We start from the raw sequence: 19,392 nt of genomic DNA on the forward strand, positions 1-19,392 counted from the left end.
TGGTGGATGAATAAGCTGTCTGAATGATTCACAATCATGAACTGATTTGGATCTAACCCTTTAACTGATTTTTCTAAACTGATAGAAAAGAATGACAATTTAAAAACTTGATTAATTCACAAATTGTACATTGCTAGCTGTTAATAGAATCGCAAAAAAATCGCAGTACTACCATTAAGCTATATTTTGCAATGCTACTGCCCAACACTTCATGTCACAATGATCCAGCAGTATCTATATTGAACTTGACCGCAAATCATGGGTAAAAAGTATTTGTTGCTGCACATTTCATATGAAAATTAAATTACTAATTTAATTCACTAGAAAAAAATTGTTTATTACCTTGAGGAATACAGAGCAATAATCATTCAGGGGCCAGAATGTTAAGCTCTGGCTCTGTTAAAGCACAAGGTTCCATTTTGAACATGCAATTCAAATGTGTGATGGTTTACAGGAGATCACGTTTGTGTTGAATGTTTCAAATGAAAGAATTTGTCATTATTGATATTCTCAGGTGTCCCAATCCAAATGACGACACAGTGGAGCTGCTGCAGAACGGCGTCTCCACATCCAGCCGTTTCTCCTTCAGGATGTTTATCTTCACTGCAAACTCCACTAAGCTTTACCTGCACTGTGCTGTTCACCTTTGCCTTCTGTCAAGCAATCGATGCCCAACAGTCAGTTTACAAAATCTCTCATTATTTATAAATTGGTTATGTTACATATTCAAGATGCTTTAGTACTTTAGTTGGGAAAAAAATGGTCAATGTATGTGTTAAATATCAGTCTAATTTATCAATTATATTAGCCAGTGTCCCTTTCTGTGTGTTTTTCTGTCTGTGTATATGGAGTATCTATAGTAAAATATGATGGGTAAATGTAAAGGTTTACGAATCTGCAGTGTATAAACCCTTGTTGATCAAACACTAATATAACATACCTGCAAACTCACAAGTGGTGAAAAAGGTGACATGTTTCCGAATTAAATACTTGTAGGGGGATCTGGGGCATTGCCCACAGTAGAACGTTTTTGTGGTTTTAACATGTAAACGAAGCATTCTGGTGCACTTTGACAAGAACGTAAAGGGAAAAGACAACATTTGCATTAAAAAACAAACAAACAAAAAAAACGTTTACACTATTAAATTTTACGCTGGGCATTTAAACTAATTTCACAATTTGATTTGATATTGATTAACATGGGGCCTATCAGGTACAGTACATATCAAATTGTATGTACTGTACAATGTGTGGATTTTTGGTGGTGTAATTCTCATCAGTGTTATATTAGCGTTTACATGCTTAAATCTGCATATTTGTGATATTTACCCCAGGGAGTTATTTACTTTATAAACGCCATTTTTTTAACCTTATTAAATGTATGCATCATCTTTCATGTCAAATTCTTACATTTGATCAATAAATTCAGTTATAAAAATAAGACTCTATAGGGCTGTTTCCAATCAAATTAAATAATTTACACTGAAAAATGACACCGACAATGAATTATGTTATGAGATTGATGTTTTAAACGTTTGAATATATACAAATAAGAAAACATGCAATTATATTTTAAACTTGAAACTAAACCGCCAATAGGTGGCAGCAAGTGACCGTCTGAGAGAGTCATTGAGTCATTCATTCAAATGATTCATTCAAACCCTGAATCATTCAGTAACAAAACACCGCGCTGTGTGTTGCTTCCCTTTGGAACCATTTTCCTCAGTGAAATAGAACAAAAAAGTCAATGTTGCAAAACAGCTCCGTAAGGCCCTGATCACACAGAACGCGTTTTTGCAGCGAGAGGCGCCTCTTTGAATAGATTTCTGTTGGCAGAGAGCGTTATTCAAATAAATGACATATTTTGATTTAAAACGGCGCATTTCGCCGAACAGCGACTAGTTTGCAGGTATGATATAAGTAAAATTGGTATGTTTTAAGATTTAGGGCCAGATTTAGTAAATAGGACTAAATAGTGTGTGACAAATTGAAGAACACAGACGCAGCCAGATCATTTTCATAATGATCAACACAATCCATTAAGAGCAAATCTGTGTAGGGCCGCAAACAAGCAGAGCCGTTGATAATCGGGTGTGTGTGGTCTAACAACACTGGTGCAAAATGGGTTAAGAAGACATTTTTTGGAGCTGTAAATAATGACAAAAATACCAGTTAAGTGATTGACGCAAACCTCAGTAAATCACATTACATGCTTCATCTCATCAATTTTGCATCTAAATGACAAAATCCTACAAATGCATATGCAATTAAAGCTGCAAGCAGCCTCACGGGGCCAAGCCGTTTCAATGGTTCCATGGGTTCAAAAACTTTAAAAGTAACTTTAAAAACCAAAGTATTCTTACTAAGTATTCTGACTTTTTTAATGTAAGACACAAAGTTGGTCAGATTAATATTCATTACCATCACTACAAGTGTGTCGACTTTCATCATTTTCCTACTTACGGTTCATAGGGCTGCCATAGACTCCCACTGGGGAGGAATAATAAAAAAAAACTAACAATTAAGATTTTGTATATAAATGAAAGGCATGTTATATTTAATAGGAACAAAAATTAGTAATGCTTACCTGAATAATAAAGGAATTGAAATTACACATTATTACACAAAATGTATAAAGTTGCCGCTCACGGGACTTGAGCCCACGAGCCCTCTGGGTCAGATGACTGAAAATTAAGATTTTGTATATAAATGCAGAGCATGTTATATTCATATTTACATTTTATTCAGATATCATGACCTGTAGGTGGTGCTGTTCCCAAATTTGGCATGGACCCTCAGATCATGGATCCAATGAAGCGTACCAATTTCTGTGCGGTTCAGTCCAAAGGTAATTTGAGCCAAATTTTGAAGGATTAGTAGCAAAAAAAATGTATAATGTACTTTTCAAAATGGCCACTATTGTTATAGGCGGAGTCTTAATGTCAGATGTTTACTGTGATCAGCATGATGAGAGGAATCTGGTGTACCCTTAATGTTCAAGGCTGTCCTCTGCTGGAGACTTTGTGCACTCCTTTATCTTGTTCAGTGATATTTAACAGGGATTCACACAGCTGGATTTTGCTCTTTTCTCTATCAGGACTGTGACTCTGGACACCAGCGGAGAGAGGGCAGGTCTCTGGACTTCCATGACAGTGCTTCCATATCCATGGGTCCTCTGGTGTGGTCTGAAGGGAACACAGGTGAACATTTAATTTATTATAATCACTTGTAATAAAGGTGTATGATGATTTCTATTGTGAATACATGACATTTCAATGCATTGCATTATATTCCCTGTTCACAGATGAGTGGGTCCCAGACCAAGTGAAGGTATCTAAGGCTTCTTGTCTGTGTGCTTCTCTGATGCTGTTACTTGTTCCTCTGATGAGTGTCCTGACACACTTTTAGTTTAGCACCACAACATTTGACATGCATATTGTCTGATGCCATTTTAATTGGCCACAGTGGTTTGGGGTTTCTAAATGTTTCTTTTTTTCATAAATGTTATTTTATGTAGCATAATTCAAAGTGTTTTTCTTCTTTTTAAAGCAGAGGGTCTGTTCTTTCCTTTGATATATTGTATGTTCAGACATTCATACAACAACATATTCTTGGTGTGAGTCTATTTTACATACAAATGCATTACAACTTCTTTGTCAATAATAACACAATAAAGTTTCATTAACATATTTACATTGTGATCCTTGATTTTAGAGTTATTTTAATTTATTTTCTTTAAAAAAAAAAAAAATGTGTTTACTATTTAGGAATTTTTTATAAATGATGTATAAAAAAGGGATTTTAATTATCCAAAAGGTAAATATAGTACTTTCAGCAAAAGTATGAGAATGTTTTATGATCATAGTTATCTATACTCTGATTTGCAGTCGTTTTGCTTCTTTTCCCTAGTGATGTTATGATAATCTGCATGAGAAGAGTCTCGCTATTTTACTTCTAATTGTAAAGGTTTTGTTCTTTCTTAGAACACAAGATGAGGTTCAGTCAGTGGTCAGATTACCAAAAAGTATTCTTGTATCGTTCTGTTTTAGTTATTTGAAGGTGAAGAGAAACTGAAGTAAATGGACTGCATTCATGAAGTTGAAGAGCCAGTAGGACAGAGAGCATTCATTGTGACAGATATTTGCACAAGTTCAAATTCAGTCAATCCTCTGACACTGTCCTCGACTGAGAGCTTAAAATTAATAATTTAAGTTATTATTATTATTACCATATTGTTGAATGTTGTGTGAAAGTGATTTTATTACTAAAATGTACGACAAAATTTAACAGATCAAATACTTAGACAATTTCTACATTTGATCATAAATAATCAGCAATATGTCAGGACATAATGAGCATATTGTGTGATTTAGATTGCAAATTCCTGTCAAATGTGTTAAATTATGATAATTAGAAAGTAAGAATGCAAACGCTTTTGTATGTAGTTTTAACCTATAAAAGGTATTGATTGTGTTTCGGTTGGTCTCTAAGGGTTAACATGCTGAACATGTGAAAGACTCTTTGGCCTGGTATGTCATGTCTTAGTATAGCTGATATTCAGTATATTCAGGTTTTTGAATGACAGATTTACATGATCTTATTTTTCTTTGCACATCCATTTACCTTAGACACACATCAGCAAGCCTATGATGAACATTTGGGTCAAAGTTGTCTCCATTTCAATGCAATGAGACATTAATAAGAGTTTGTTTAGTGAATAATTAAGAATATTCATCTGTGTCTCTATAACACCTTTATACATGAGGTTTGAGCTTCACTGAGAGCCAATAGATACGATCAGCTCATAATAATGCTCAGGTTTCATGCTGTTTGTTCATAAAGGAGTGTCTGTTTGTCTCTATCGATCATTAGATAATCTCAACATAATTTTCAACCCTTTTACTATTAATCACATGATCATGATCTGCTGAATTCTTTATGACTGGTTTTAACATGATTATTTTGCCAATTTTTAATAATATTCAGAAACTGCAATCATCATATTTGCTATTGTGTGATGCTAAATAAAATAAAGGCTGTTAATGCAGTAATGACAGTTATGTAAGCAGTTCTGGGGAATCTTGATCAACTGCATTTTGCAAAACTGCACTTTGGTGACTTTTTTTCTTGTCTGGAATCCGTTCTTGTGGTTTTCCAAAAGCTCTGGAATGTGTTAGCAGTAATCCTGTAAATCTGGTTTGACTGCACAAACAATGAAACACACAGTACTTCACATGAGATCCTCAAACCAATTCAGAGGATGAAATGTAAACAATATTTAAAATATATCATAATACATCAACTAATGCTCATTTAATCAGCTTCTTAATATAAAAATAAATGTTAGTATTTCTACAGTTTAATACTAACCTGGATTTTCTGTAAAAATGCTGTAACTGATGATTCTCAGTTCATGTTCACATAATGCTTTAACCTCTTCCCTTTTTTACCAGGGAGAATGTAAAAGACATATTACAGTTTTTCCCCATTGCTAACACACTATGACTGATTCATTGGGCTCAATTTCCCACACCATTCATTCAGAGACAACACATTTCAATGTATTTTTCACAAAAATGCCCTAATTTTCCACGGGGTTAACCATGTTCTCATTCATAAGACACAAGTACAAACTATAATTAACTTAATCTGCCACAATGTGAACTCAAATAACACAAATGTAGCCATGCATAAACATTATAGCAAAACTGATGACATTAATCAGAATCTCAGGATAATATAAATATGGCCACATCTCATTATGTGCTTTGGAGCATTCACTGGTGGGAGTGTCACTGAACATTTGGCACTATTTTCTTTTTAGAGCTGCTTTACAGCAGAATTGATCTCTGTTTGCATCATTGAAACTGTAGGGTTCTGCCCTGGCAGCCTTGTCTGTGTTGTCATTGTTTCATGTGGCTATGTTTGTGTGTCAGCACATGGCTTTGTTTGTGTTTGCCATGTGCTCCTCTTGTCCAGTCTCCATGTTTCTGTTACCACGCCCCCTTGTTTAGTCATTGCCCAGTCCTCCTTTACTTAATTGTGTTCACCTGATCCTTTTGTGCTTTTCCCTTTATAATGAGCTCCTTTCCCTTTTCTTGGTTCGTTGTGTGCATTTGTTGTATGCATTGTGTCTGGCTAAGCTTACCCTGGTGATAGTGGTTTATTTTGTCTGGCTATAATTTTCATAGCCTTATTTTTGGACTTCTCTAGCTTTTTTTTTAGTTTTAAGTTGCTTCTCTCTCTAGGGAGCGAGGGTCTGTCCATGTAAACATACGTTGAAATGGTGGCAGGGATTCTCCAGAGGGGATAGGCTTGGGAAGTTTTCAAGTGCGTGTCTAAAAGTCAAGTCTGGTTCCCTGTGTCTGGGTCCTCCATCTTAGAGTCCTGACAGAATCATTATTTTCCTGTTTACCACTGTAAAGCTGGAGGAGAGAGGAAGAGGAAAATAAAGGGCAGGAGACTCAAAGAACATTTGTCAGTACAGTACTTTAGATGAGAGAATTTTAACTGTAGAATGTTCTACACACTCAAACTCATAACTGTAAAATTGATTTGTAGCCGTGTATTATGTGTTTTTGTAGCACTGAGAGGCGACTGCCTAGGACAAGAATAGACAATATCATTTTTGTTAGAGGACCAATGAACTGCTAATGTAAAATAAAATACCAATATTGCAATGCATTATGGCTGTGCCGACTGGAGTATTTTGTGTATCTGTTAGGTTTGTGTGTCATCTGAGGCCAAAGTTTTTGGCTGAAATATCTGAGTTTGATATGGTAGAGGTTTGTACAAAGTGGCATCCATCCAATCAATCTAATCAATCCAAGTCCCAGATTATTTACTTCAAATGGAATTATCAACCCATGGAATATTGTGTTGATTGAAACTATATACAGAATATATAATGTATTTATGACAATTATGACATGTTCTCGCTTTAGGGAAGTACCAACATTGTTTGGCCTTATTTTATGTGGTCTTTGTAAATTAGGTTCCATGATTAGTATTTCTTGCTGTTTCTTTTAGTTTTCATTTTCCCTTCCCTTCATTGTCGATATTCAAATATTAGACACCCATTTGTCGAATGTTAATCTGTAAACTAGCATGCCATTTCCCAGCCATTTTAAAATACATTTGAGTTTACTTCAGGGTTTAGGTTTGAGGTGTTGCATTTAAAAAAAAAAAAAAAAAAAAAAACATTTGATATGTATTTCTGCATTCCTGTTATGATCTTGCTAGTTTGCACATCTCACAAACCCGGTCTTATTTGCCACTGCCTGCATCCTTCAAGGTGTCTTATGAACTCTAAAGCTACTAATGTGACCTGTATTTAAACTAATAATGAATTACCATTGTTACATTAATTAACATGATTCCAGTGACACTTGAGTCACTCACTGGGTGTTTTAAAGTACTGTTTTTGTACATTTTTGGAAAAAGTGCTTAATAAATCAAACTGACCCGCCGACATTCCATCTAGATTCACATCTATTCAAGCACAGAGAGTTGATGTCTTTCTGAATGCAGGTATACACAAGGAAACTATCAGTTCAAATACCAAATATCTCGATGTCACATGAAAGATTAACACATCTCAATCTTGATGTCACATGAAAGCTTACTGCCTTAAGCTATTGTTGAGAAATTACTTATTTTTCCAGTAAAGATCACCCACAGTTAATAAAGGAACATGAGATTGTGAGAGCTGCAGTTCAGCATCACTGTATTGAGAATCTCCCTGAGTTTGCTCTGATCTCAGCATCTGACCTCAGGTAAATTTAATTCTGTTTCACCAGATTTTGATGGAGCTAAATCATTTAGTAAAGCTTGGCTGTTTCTTACATTTTGTAAAATGTGAATTTTATTTATTTATTTATTTTATTATTATCTGTGAATGTTATAGTTGTTTTAACAAATGTGCACAACAAAGAAAGAATAAAAATATGACAAAATGTAAGAAACATGTCTTGTGGGTGTATGTTGTATATGTGTGTGTGCAGGTGCCGTTCATCACAATGGGGTGTTGTGTGTCGCTGTGTGTGTCGGTACTGCTGATTATTGGTGAGTGTTTTATAACAATGTAAAATGATGTATTTATAATGTAAAATGACTGAATTTCAATCATGACAACTCTCGGAGTGAAATAGAATCAACCAGCATTTTATTAGCATAAAGCATAGAATTTACATAGGCTTGATTTTGGCGGACGAGATCTGCTACGCTGCTGCTGCTGCTGAGCAAATACATAATGTTCAGCTTAGTCAAAATAACAACAAGGAAGGCTGCTACAGAATGATGTAACCCCGAGCAGATCTCTACAGGTGGCGCTGGGGAGGAGGTGGGATTATCGGAGTTCTCATAATTGCGCAGCGTGCGGATAGCTGCTAGGATACGGAATAAGTAAACCACGATAATGAGGAAGTACCTCCGATTGGTTGGTGTCGTAGAACTGAAAGAACCAATCGGCGATTAACAGAGTTTCATGACTGAACCTTGTATATATTCACAATGAGAATAATCAATGGACAAACAACAGGTACAATCATTCTCTCACTTCATCTAATCTTCAATTAATCTTGAAATAATTCATATGGTGAAAGAGTTTACCTTAATATAAACCTACACTTTCAAATCCGTTAGTGATTCTACCTAACACTTTTTAGTTAACTTTACTTAATGTCTTAACTTAATTGTAAAAATCTAGTAATCTGTACTATGCAAACACTGTTCCTTGTTCACTCCAAAGTTAAGATTAATTGATTGGTTTGAGTGCCATTTTGTCAAGCAAAAAAAAAACCCTCACCATTATGGTGATTAGTGTTCACTTTGGTTGGGCACTTGAAACATTCATATTATTATAACTTTGTTCCTATTGATGCAGAGATGCAACAAGAAATCAGTTATTTGGATTCAAATACATAGGTTGCTTTTAAAAGTTGACCTAGCTTCTGACTGAATTAACTATATAGTTAAGGATTTAGTCAGAAATTAAGACACCTTTTAAAATTAACATGTGATATTTCCCTTTATGTCATATAATGATTGTTTACAATTGTATTGCTAACACTTGCGTCATAAACACCTTGTGAAATTTTTAATTGGGTTGATATAATCCCTCTATATTTTTGACAATATCTTGCAGTTAATAATGCTTGAGTCACACACAGACTTCAACATTCAGCATCAAAACACAACAATGGTAGCTATTCTAAGTCAAAAGTAAATATAAAGAAAAAGATCAAGTACTCTCTACAGTTCTTTTTTAATTTCTAGAACTCTTGTGTGAGTGAATTATAGTAACTAAGTTTTTTTAGCACAACATACTATTCCTATTTCACTATAGGCAATCGGTTTGCATGCTTTTTTTTAAGTAAGTCGAACTAATTCGATTTTACAATGTATTATATATGATATATACCTATTGCTATAAAACCTTACCATAATATTTTAGCACAAATAAATATTAGTGTAAAAAAATTGTCATTTTACAGATAAGAGATGTAAATATGTCACAGTAAAAATTTTCCTGTACTATATACAGGGAAAATGTTAGATCCAACCTTACATTTCAGTAAATACTGTTAAATATATACTATTTTTGGAAATAAAAATAACAAATCTTCATATAATTGACAGTTAACAACTGTAAACTATGATTCCCAGAATTCCCTCCATAGCAATTCACATTTTATGGTTTTTCATTTTAATAATAAATTTCCTTTTTCGTTTTTACAGTTTTATGTTACGTATGTTGTTAAATGAATGTCTATTGCATTATTTTAGTTTTCTGTGTTACCATGAAGGGGTTTTGTGTTTGACACGTGTGCGTCTTCTTTATATTAGTATTTACCAGTTAACGAGTTTGTTTGCCCATATAATCTTTAAGATATTAGATTAAACTTATTTGGCTTGCTGTCCACTGATGAGGGGCTCTATTCTGGCCTCTGCATGCGTGTGCGTTGGGCATGCATAAACAGATAGCTGCGTCAATGACCACACGGATGAAGTAGTACATTTTCCTCTTTACTTGACTTTCTTGAGTGCTATCATGTTGTTTCATCTCTGTTACATTATTTTTGTGAAACTGAAAAAGAAATACAAATATGCTTATGTAAATATAAATAAACAAAATACAATGACCAACATGACATCATGACTTTGCGTAAACATACACGCCACTTTCTAAAGCCAAATGACGTGTTATCTGTACGCATTTTGAGCTATCCACGTGTATGTGTACGCCAAAACGAACCATCATCTCCGCGTGTATGTCTACGCCGTGTGATTCCACGTGTATGTCTACGCGTGAATGTAAATGGATTTATAAACATACTAAATTATGTTTTATTGAAAATGTACAAATGCAGAATGTTTCTTGTGATGGGTAGGTTTAGGGGCAGGGGCAGTGTGTGTGTGTGTGTGTGTGTGTGTGTGTGTGTGTGTGTGTGTGTGTGTGTGTGTGTGTGTGTGTGTGTGTGTGCTTGTTTATGTGATTTATGAGGACACAAATTTGTATAATGACATGGGTATTACACTGGTATTACAACATCAAGGTGGTTTATGAGGACATTTCAAATGTCCCCGTAAATCAAATCGCTTTAAAAACATATTAAACAATGTTTTATTAAAAATGTAAAAATGCAGAATGTCTCCTGTGAGGGTTAGGTTTAGGGGCAGGGGCAGTGTAGGGGGATAGAATATACAGTTTATACAGTATAAAAACCATTACGCCTATGGAGAGTCCTCATAATGCTGTTGCACCAACATGTGTGTGTGTGTGTGTGTGTGATGGGTAGGTTTAGGGGTAGGGGCAGTGTAGGGGGATAGAATGAAACGGCATTGATAAACACGCTAAAAAGTGATTATGCGTCTTGATAGCACGCCAAAATGGCATAGCGAATTGGCGTGTCATGCACCATTTCATGAGATCAGTCTGTTAATACAATATTTACATTAACATCTGTAAATCACGGTAGTCATTACGTGATCACATGGCGATCTTTTGAAATGTCTGAATAACGCATGTGGAACCGATAACATGCTTCCAATATATACATCTCAAGTATGTAAAATAACAATAATAAGGGATAAATTGTTTGTGAAAATGCATACCTCTATTTACGTCTACTAACTATCATTACGTGCATTTATAACATCACATGCCTGCACGTTGAACGCGATTTTTCTCCAATGAGGGGGAGGAGGAGGCGGGATGTATGAGGACTAATTACTACAGCACTTGTATCGTTGCACTGAATGGCTATTAGCTGTTAGACGACAGTGTCAGCCAATGTATGGAACAAAACAGCAACCATAAATGTAAAGAAACAAAGTTGCTAATTATATTTTCCTAACAAGCAACCACGTTTTAAAAATAAGCTAAAAAAACGCAACCCGCGACTTTTTTTACTCAACTGTTGCCAAAAAAAGAAGCCCAAAGTTGCGTGTTATACATAGACTTGCAGAGGTGGACAGTAACTAAGTACATTTACTTGAGTACTGTACTTAAGTACACTTTTTGAGTATCTGTACTTTCCTTGAGTAGTATTTTTTCTGGAAACTTTTACTTTTACTTCACTACATTAGAAAGAGAAATATCATACTTTTTACTCCACTACATTTCTATCCAGGCCCTCGAAGTAGAAAGTCGTAGCCGCTTTGAAAGTCAGTGGATGATTTGTTTTCTTCTTTAAAACGTGATGCGTTTTTTGGGGTTTTTTTGCAGACAGCCCATCAGTAATCACTCTTGTAGGATCACATGAAGTTCAATGATTTCCAAGTATTTTTTGAACACCTATCAATTGATGGCAAAATAGAAGGCGGCAGTTCCCAGACGCTGTGCGTGCAAACATAGTCATACTGAGAAGTTACAATTCAGAAGAGCAGACGTGGATAAGTCTAAAAAAGTGCAACGACATGGGTAACACTTTATTTTAAGGGTCCAGAATAATGCATTAGTTAAGCATTAATTAAGGGTTAACTTGTGCACAACTAAGCATTAGTTAAGCACAAACACACTAGTAATTAATGATTAACTTTACATTTTAAGGGTCCGTAATTATGCATTAGTTAAACTAGTAATTAATGATTTGCTTGTTCACAATTATGCATTAGTTAAGCATGGACACAATAGTTATTAATGATTAACTTAACATTACAGTAAGGGCATATTAGACATTATTTACAACTTAATAAGCCATATATTATTTTTCTGTAGCTGTGTAATTATATGTCTGTATTTTCTGTTATGTTAACTGAACAATAAGCTAGTAATTATGTTTAATTACTGCTGATTTTGCCGTTATAAATTGCTAAAATAGAGTAATAAAGACAATTTGAGCCCCTATTCTGAAGTGAAAGTTTTATTCTCATTAATTATGGCACTTATTAAATGATACTTAAGTTTATTAACCAGAATAAGCCAATAATTAAGCCTAACTACCATTAATACAGTACTAATAAAGGCAATTTGACCCTCTATTCTAAAGTGAAAGTTTAATCCTCATTAATTATGGCACTTATTCAGTGATATTTAAGTTTATTAACCAGAATAAGCCAATAATAATTAAGCCTAACTACCATTAATACAGTACTAATAAAGGCAATTTGACCCCCTATTCTAAAGTGAAAGTTTAATCCTCATTAATTATGGCAATTATTCAGTGATATTTAAGTTTATTAACCAGAATAAGCCAATAATTAAGCCTAACTACCATTAATACAGTTCTAATAAAGGCAATTTGACCCCCTATTCTAAAGTGAAAGTTTAATCCTCATTAATTATGGCACTTATTCAGTGATATTTAAGTTTATTAACCAGAATAAGCGAATAATTAAGCCTAAATACCATTAACTGCCGTTTCCTCGCGTGTAGATCTGTTATTCTCTCACGGGGGTGATTTACTACGCATCAGTTGTGCGCTTGGTTATTATTGCCATTATAATGCCGCCATAGTTAATCCTCATCGGGACTTTCAAGCTACAAAAATTACTCAAAAAGGTCCATATGACTCCACATCTTCTGAAATTATGCAATAGCTTTGTGTAAGGAGCTTGACAATGTAAGGATTCTTGATTCATGATTTAATCATTCAGATCAGTTTTGTGAACTGGGTTCTTTGGAAAGATCCAACTCAATAGAGCACATCGGTCATCATTTCTTCTCTACTGAGCTCTGATAAACACACTAAAGAGAGCATAGTGCGGATTTCAAAATTGTCAGTGAATAATGTTGAAAAAATTGTCAACATTTTGAGTCAACTAATCCTTTAAGTGGAAGAATAAATGTGTAAACAAGAATATTTATGGTTTTCTCCTAAAGCAGAATTTTACCCATAGTTTTAACACAGATCTATCTATTATTTCTTCAGCCTTGTGCACAAGATCCTCCCCGATCCAGATGACGACACAGTGGAGCTGCTGCAGAACGGCGTCTCCACATCCAGCCGTTTCTCCTTCAGGATGTTTATCGTCACTGCAAACTCCACTAAGCTTTACCTGCACTGTGCTGTTCACCTTTGCCTTCTGTCAACCAATCGCTGCCCAACGGTCAGTTTACAAAACCTCTCACAATTTATATATTGGTGATGTTACATATTCAAGATGCGTTAGTACTGTAGTTGCGGGAAAAAATCAATGGATGCTTTAAATTTCGCGGTGGTCCCTCTTTTTAAGAAGGGGGACCGGAGGGTGTGTTCCAACTATAGGGGGATCACACTTCTCAGCCTCCCCGGGAAAGTCTATGCCAGGGTACTGGAGAGGAGAATTCGGCCGATAGTGGAACCTCGGATTCAGGAGGAACAGTGTGGTTTTCGTCCTGGTCGTGGAACACTGGACCAGCTCTATACCCTCTACAGGGTGCTGGAGGGTTCATGGGAGTTTGCCCAACCAGTCCACATTTGTTTTGTGGATTTGGAGAAGGCATTCGACTGTGTCCCTCGCGGCGTCCTGTGGAGGGTGCTGGGGGAATATGGGGTCCGGGGTCCTTTGCTGAGGGCTGTCCGGTCCCTGTATGACCGAAGCAGGAGTTTGGTCCGCATTGCCGGCAGTAAGTCAGACTTGTTCCCGGTGCATGTTGGACTCCGGCAGGGCTGCCCTTTGTCGCCGGTTCTGTTCATAATTTTTATGGACAGAATTTCTAGGCGCAGCCAAGGGCCGGAGGGTGTCAGGTTTGGGGACCACACGGTTTCGTCTCTGCTCTTTGCGGATGACGTTGTCGTGTTGGCCCCTTCTAACCAGGACCTTCAGCATGCACTGGGACGGTTTGCAGCCGAGTGTGAAGCGGCTGGGATGGGGATCAGCACCTCCAAATCCGAGGCCATGGTCCTCAGTCGGAAAAGGGTGGCTTGCCCACTTCAGGTTGGTGGAGAGTTCCTGCCCCAAGTGGAGGAGTTCAAGTATCTAGGGGTCTTGTTCACGAGTGAGGGGAGGATGGAACGGGAGATTGACAGACGGATCGGTGCAGCTTCTGCAGTAATGCGGTCGATGTACCGGTCTGTCGTGGTGAAGAAAGAGCTAAGCCGTAAGGCGAAGCTCTCGATTTACCGGTCAATCTACGTTCCTACTCTCACCTATGGTCATGAGCTTTGGGTCATGACCGAAAGGACAAGATCCCGGATACAGGCGGCCGAAATGAGCTTTCTCCGCAGGGTGGCTGGGCGCTCCCTTAGAGATAGGGTGAGAAGCTCAGTCACCCGGGAGGAACTCGGAGTAGAGCCGCTGCTCCTCCACATCGAGAGGGGACAGCTGAGGTGGCTCGGGCATCTGTTCCGGATGCCTCCTGAACGCCTTCCCGGGAAGTTTTTCGGGCATGTCCAACCGGGAGGAGGCCCCGGGGAAGACCAAGGACACGCTGGAGGGACTATGTCTCCCGGCTGGCCTTGGAACGCCTCGGTGTCCCCCCGGAAGAGCTAGAGGAAGTGTCTAGGGAAAGGGAAGTCTGGGCATCTCTGCTTAGACTGCTGCCCCCGCGACCCGGCCCCGGATAAGCGGAAGAAGATGGATGGATGGATGGATGGATGGATGAGATCATTCTCATGTCTGAATCAGGAGCAGCTTTTTCACCACTTCATGCGATCTGGGCACGTGCCACACAGGATTCAAACCCACGACCTAAGTGGTTCAGGGCTCGTGGCACAATGTTTTAGTGATTGTGCCACTCCATTGACGCAGACTCAACAAATAACTTCAGAGGAGAGCTTTCAGTGTGAGTGTGAGCAGACAAAAGCCTTATTTAGCATTTTAACCAGATTAGCATGCTAGATTAATGTAGCTTATCGTGAACCTGATAGCCGAAGAGCCACATTACAAAGAATGGCACTTGGTTAGCATGATAAGCAATTTGCGTACTAAGCTAACTAGCATAAGATTCAGATCTTATGACCTGTAGGTGGCGCTGTTCCCAAATTTGGCATGGACCCTTAGATCATGGATGCGATGAGGCGCACCAATTTCTGTGCGGTTCAGTCTAAAGCAGTTTTTAATAGTTTTTTTATCAACTGTGTTAGCAAATTAGGGAAAAAAATTGTTTCCGATTGATGTCGGGAGTAAAAGTTTTAATATTACCAAGACTAATGACATGCAAGTTAACAAAATTATTAGTTTATTAAAAAATTCAAAATGTAGAGATGTTCATCAATTGGACACCATGGGCCCTATCTTGCACCCAGCGCAATTGACTTTGTACACCGACGCATGTGTCATTCCTATTTTGCACCCGCGCAAAGCGCGCTTTTCCCTCCACAGAAGCACGTCGCTAAACTAGTGAATGAACTTGCGCTACCTGGGCGGTTCAGCGCAAAAAAGGAGGCGTGTTCCGGCGCAAACAATCCCTGGTGCTATTTTGCTGTTCCATTAAACAATTGCGCCACTGACCAGAAAAAACCTAGTCTAAAGTCAGTGGCGCGTTGCGCGTTGTTCATTATGCTATTTTAAGGGCGCATGCTTGACCATAATGTATAGCGTGCACAACGCGCATACACTTTGCTCATGTAATCTACACAGATGCAACAGTTATTTTTGCAAATCATAAATTGTTACACAAAAAAATATTAACACATGAGATGACGGAAATCATTGTGGTGTGCCACGAAGATGTGAAAAAATAGGCATAAATCTAGCTTACAAATGATTCAGGCTAATTGTAATAATTAAGGATAAGACCTGTTTGCCCAATAGTGGCAAGACATATATGTATATAAGGACATCTGACAAATTGGTTTGTCCGTCAAGAACCAGGAAAAAAAATCGACTGAAAAACTGAAAAAACTGAAAGACTGAAAAAAAAAAAGACTGTGAAATCACCTTTACCATAATGTACAACATTACAACTTCACTTCTCTGTCTTTCACTGCTCTTACAAGCATATCAGTCTCCTCGGCTGTGAACCGCTCCTGGCGTGCGCCTGGTAAATACGCCATAATAATAGCAATCCATAATGGAACTTGCGCACCTGCTTTTAAAGGGAATGTTGGATGACGCTCGGATTGGTTTATTCACGTTACGCCCAAACCACACCTATGAATAATGAAGCTACTTCAGACCAACCCATTTTAGATTTGCGCCGGGCGCAAGAGCCTTTTATCCCGCCGGGAGAATAGCAACAGCGCCGAGACCCGCCCACAAAGTTACTTGCGCTTCGCACTTTGACAGTTGCGTTTCAGATCGTTAAAATAGGGCCCCATGTTTGTAAAAACTCAAAGATATTTTAACCCTTGTTATTACTCATTTAATTAATTTGTCATTTGAATATAGTGTTTTTCCTAATGCATGGAAACAAGCTGTTGTTACTCCTTTTTTTAAATCTGGAGATCATTATGAAGTTAGCAATTATAGACCCATACACATATTGCCAGTACTCTCAAAGGTTGCAGAGAAGATTGTTTTTGAACAACTGACATCCTATCTGAAAACAGCTAAGTCTGGTTTACACTGTATGCAGTTTGGAGTTAATTATTCTGCTGAAACAGCTACTTTACATTTAATAGAGTAAATAAAATCTAAAGTTGACAAAGCAGGATTCGTTGGTGCTATATTTTTAGGTCTGCGTAAAGCCTTTGATACAGTTAACCATGAAGTTCTCCTTTCTAAATTGTCTAACTTCCAGTTTTCATCTGACGCTCTAGCGTGGATATCCTCATATTTATCAAATAGAGAACAATGTGTAACAATTAAAGGGGTTAAGTCATGTAACTTGCATTATACAATGGGTGTACCCCAAGGATCAGTGTTGGGCCCCTTATTATTCAGTCTTTATGTTAATGATCTCCCGAATCAGTGTGATGGGATACAACTGCAAATATATGCTGATGATTCTGTCATCTTTACACATTACACAAAAGCTACATGTTGCTATGGAAAGAATTACACAGTGGCTGCAGCAATCATGTCTTAGCTTGAATATTGGTAAAACAAAAGGAATGTTTATCTCAAAAACAAAGGTTCAATCTCCTGTTGATATTTTTATAAATGGTGAAAAGATAGAAATAGTCAATGAGTTCAATTATCTTGGTGTAATATTGGACTCAAATCTTAGTTTTAAAAAAAAATGTAAAGAAAATGGTGAGGAATATTAAATATAATTTAGCGAATTTTAGACAAATTAGACAATGGGCCCTATTTTAACGATCTGAAACGCAAGTGTCAAAGCGCGAAACGCAAGTAACTTTGTGGGCGGGTCTCGGCGCTGTTGCTATTTTCCCGGCGGGATAAATGGCTCTTGCGCCCGGCGCAAATCTAAAATGGGTTGGTCTGAAGTAGCTTCATTATTCATAGGTGTGGCTTGGGCGTAACGTGAATAAACCAATCAGAGCGTCATCCAACATTCCCTGTAAAAGCAGGTGCGCAAGTTCCATTATGGATTGCTATTATTATGGCGTATTTACCAGGCGCACGCCAGGAGCGGTTCACAGCCGAGGAGACTGATGTGCTTTTAAGAGCAGTGAAAGACAGAGAAGTTGTGTTGTATGGGGATGGGAGAAACCCACCCAAAATAGCTTCGGTTAAACAGGCGTGGGAGGAAATAGCCACAATTGTTTCATCAGCTGGCATCCCCAGGACGTCGCACCAGTGCCGCAAGCGCTACAATGACATCAGAAGACGGGGAAAGCATCAATCGGGCACGTCGTGTAACGGGAGGTGGATCTGCCTCTACTCAGGACCTGACGCCAGCAGAGGACATCGCTGCGTCCACCCTCACCGATTTTTTTTCCTGGTTCTTGACGGACAAACCAATTTGTTAGATGTCCTTATATACATATATGTCTTGCCAGAAGTTGCCACTATTGGGCAAACAGGTCTCCTTAATTATTAGACTACAATTAGCCTGAATAATTTGTAAGCTAGATTTTTTTTCACATCTTCGTGGCACACCACAATGATTTCCGTCATCTCATGTGTTAATATTTTTTTAGTGTAACAATTTATGATTTGCAAAAATAACTGTTGCATCTGTGTAGATTACATGAGCAAAGTGTATGCGCGTTGTGCACGCTATACATTATGGTCAAGCATGCGCCCTTAAAATAGCATAATGAACAACGCGCAACGCGCCACTGACTTTAGACTAGGTTTTTTCTGGTCAGTGGCGCAATTGTTTAATGGAACAGCAAAATAGCACCAGGGATTGTTTGCGCCGGAACACGCCTCCTTTTTTGCGCTGAACCGCCCAGGTAGCGCAAGTTCATTCACTAGTTTAGCGACGTGCTTCTGTGGAGGGAAAAGCGCGCTTTGCGCGGGTGCAAAATAGGAATGACACATGCGTCGGTGTACAAAGTCAATTGCGCTGGGTGCAAGATAGGGCCCAGAGTCTCTCTGTCGATGTAGCCAATACCTTTATGCATGCTACAATTCTTTACATGTAGGATCTTGGAGAAACATAAATTATTGAGTTTTGACAATTATGTGCTTTATTCAAATTTCTGTCAGGTCCATTAAGTCAAGAACACACATGACAATAAAATGATTTAGAATTTTTTATTGAATTGCAATCAGGTGATGAATTCTGAATTAAATTTGTTTTTGGCGGTATGGCTCTGTTCAGGGAGTCCTCTGACCTTTCATGAGCACCATGAAATAGCAGCATTAGGGAACGCTCACACAGTTTAGGACTGTGAGAGCTTAACTATTCCCCCTATGAACAGAGCAGCAACGATGACATAAACAAATGCCACGTTATACACGACAAGAGGAGGTGGGGAGGTGGCGGGTTGCAAAGCAGCGAGCAGCAAGTAGTAAGAGCGAACTGGATCTGCTTTAAATAGGCGCCCTGCTTTTAGCATAGCCATTAGCAGCGAGGGGAGTTGAAACAGCTGATGTAAATCAGCTGATGAGACAGTGTTGTTACCAATAGCGTTAGCAGCGTCTTGACTACTTGGCCTGCCAGAACTGACG

At 37.8% G+C, this 19,392-nt stretch overlaps 1 protein-coding gene across 1 annotated transcript in view; it reads left to right on the forward strand.

The window, feature by feature from the left end:
* Positions 1–482: 482 nt before the first annotated feature.
* The window catches only part of LOC307143783 (uncharacterized protein), a gene marked incomplete at both ends in the record, with an annotated part of 84,566 nt that continues 65,656 nt past the window's right edge, over positions 483–19,392 (forward strand). Inside the window, 3 exons of the mRNA XM_079845544.1 lie at positions 483–633; positions 2,765–2,848; positions 3,060–3,200. Of these exons, the coding sequence (XP_079701670.1) occupies positions 483–633; positions 2,765–2,848; positions 3,060–3,200 (376 nt within the window). The remainder of the gene's footprint in view (positions 634–2,764; positions 2,849–3,059; positions 3,201–19,392) is intronic.

Source organism: Gobio gobio, assembly GCF_949357685.1.
Source record: "Gobio gobio genome assembly, chromosome: 20".
NCBI classification, from domain to species: Eukaryota; Metazoa; Chordata; class Actinopteri; order Cypriniformes; family Gobionidae; genus Gobio; species Gobio gobio.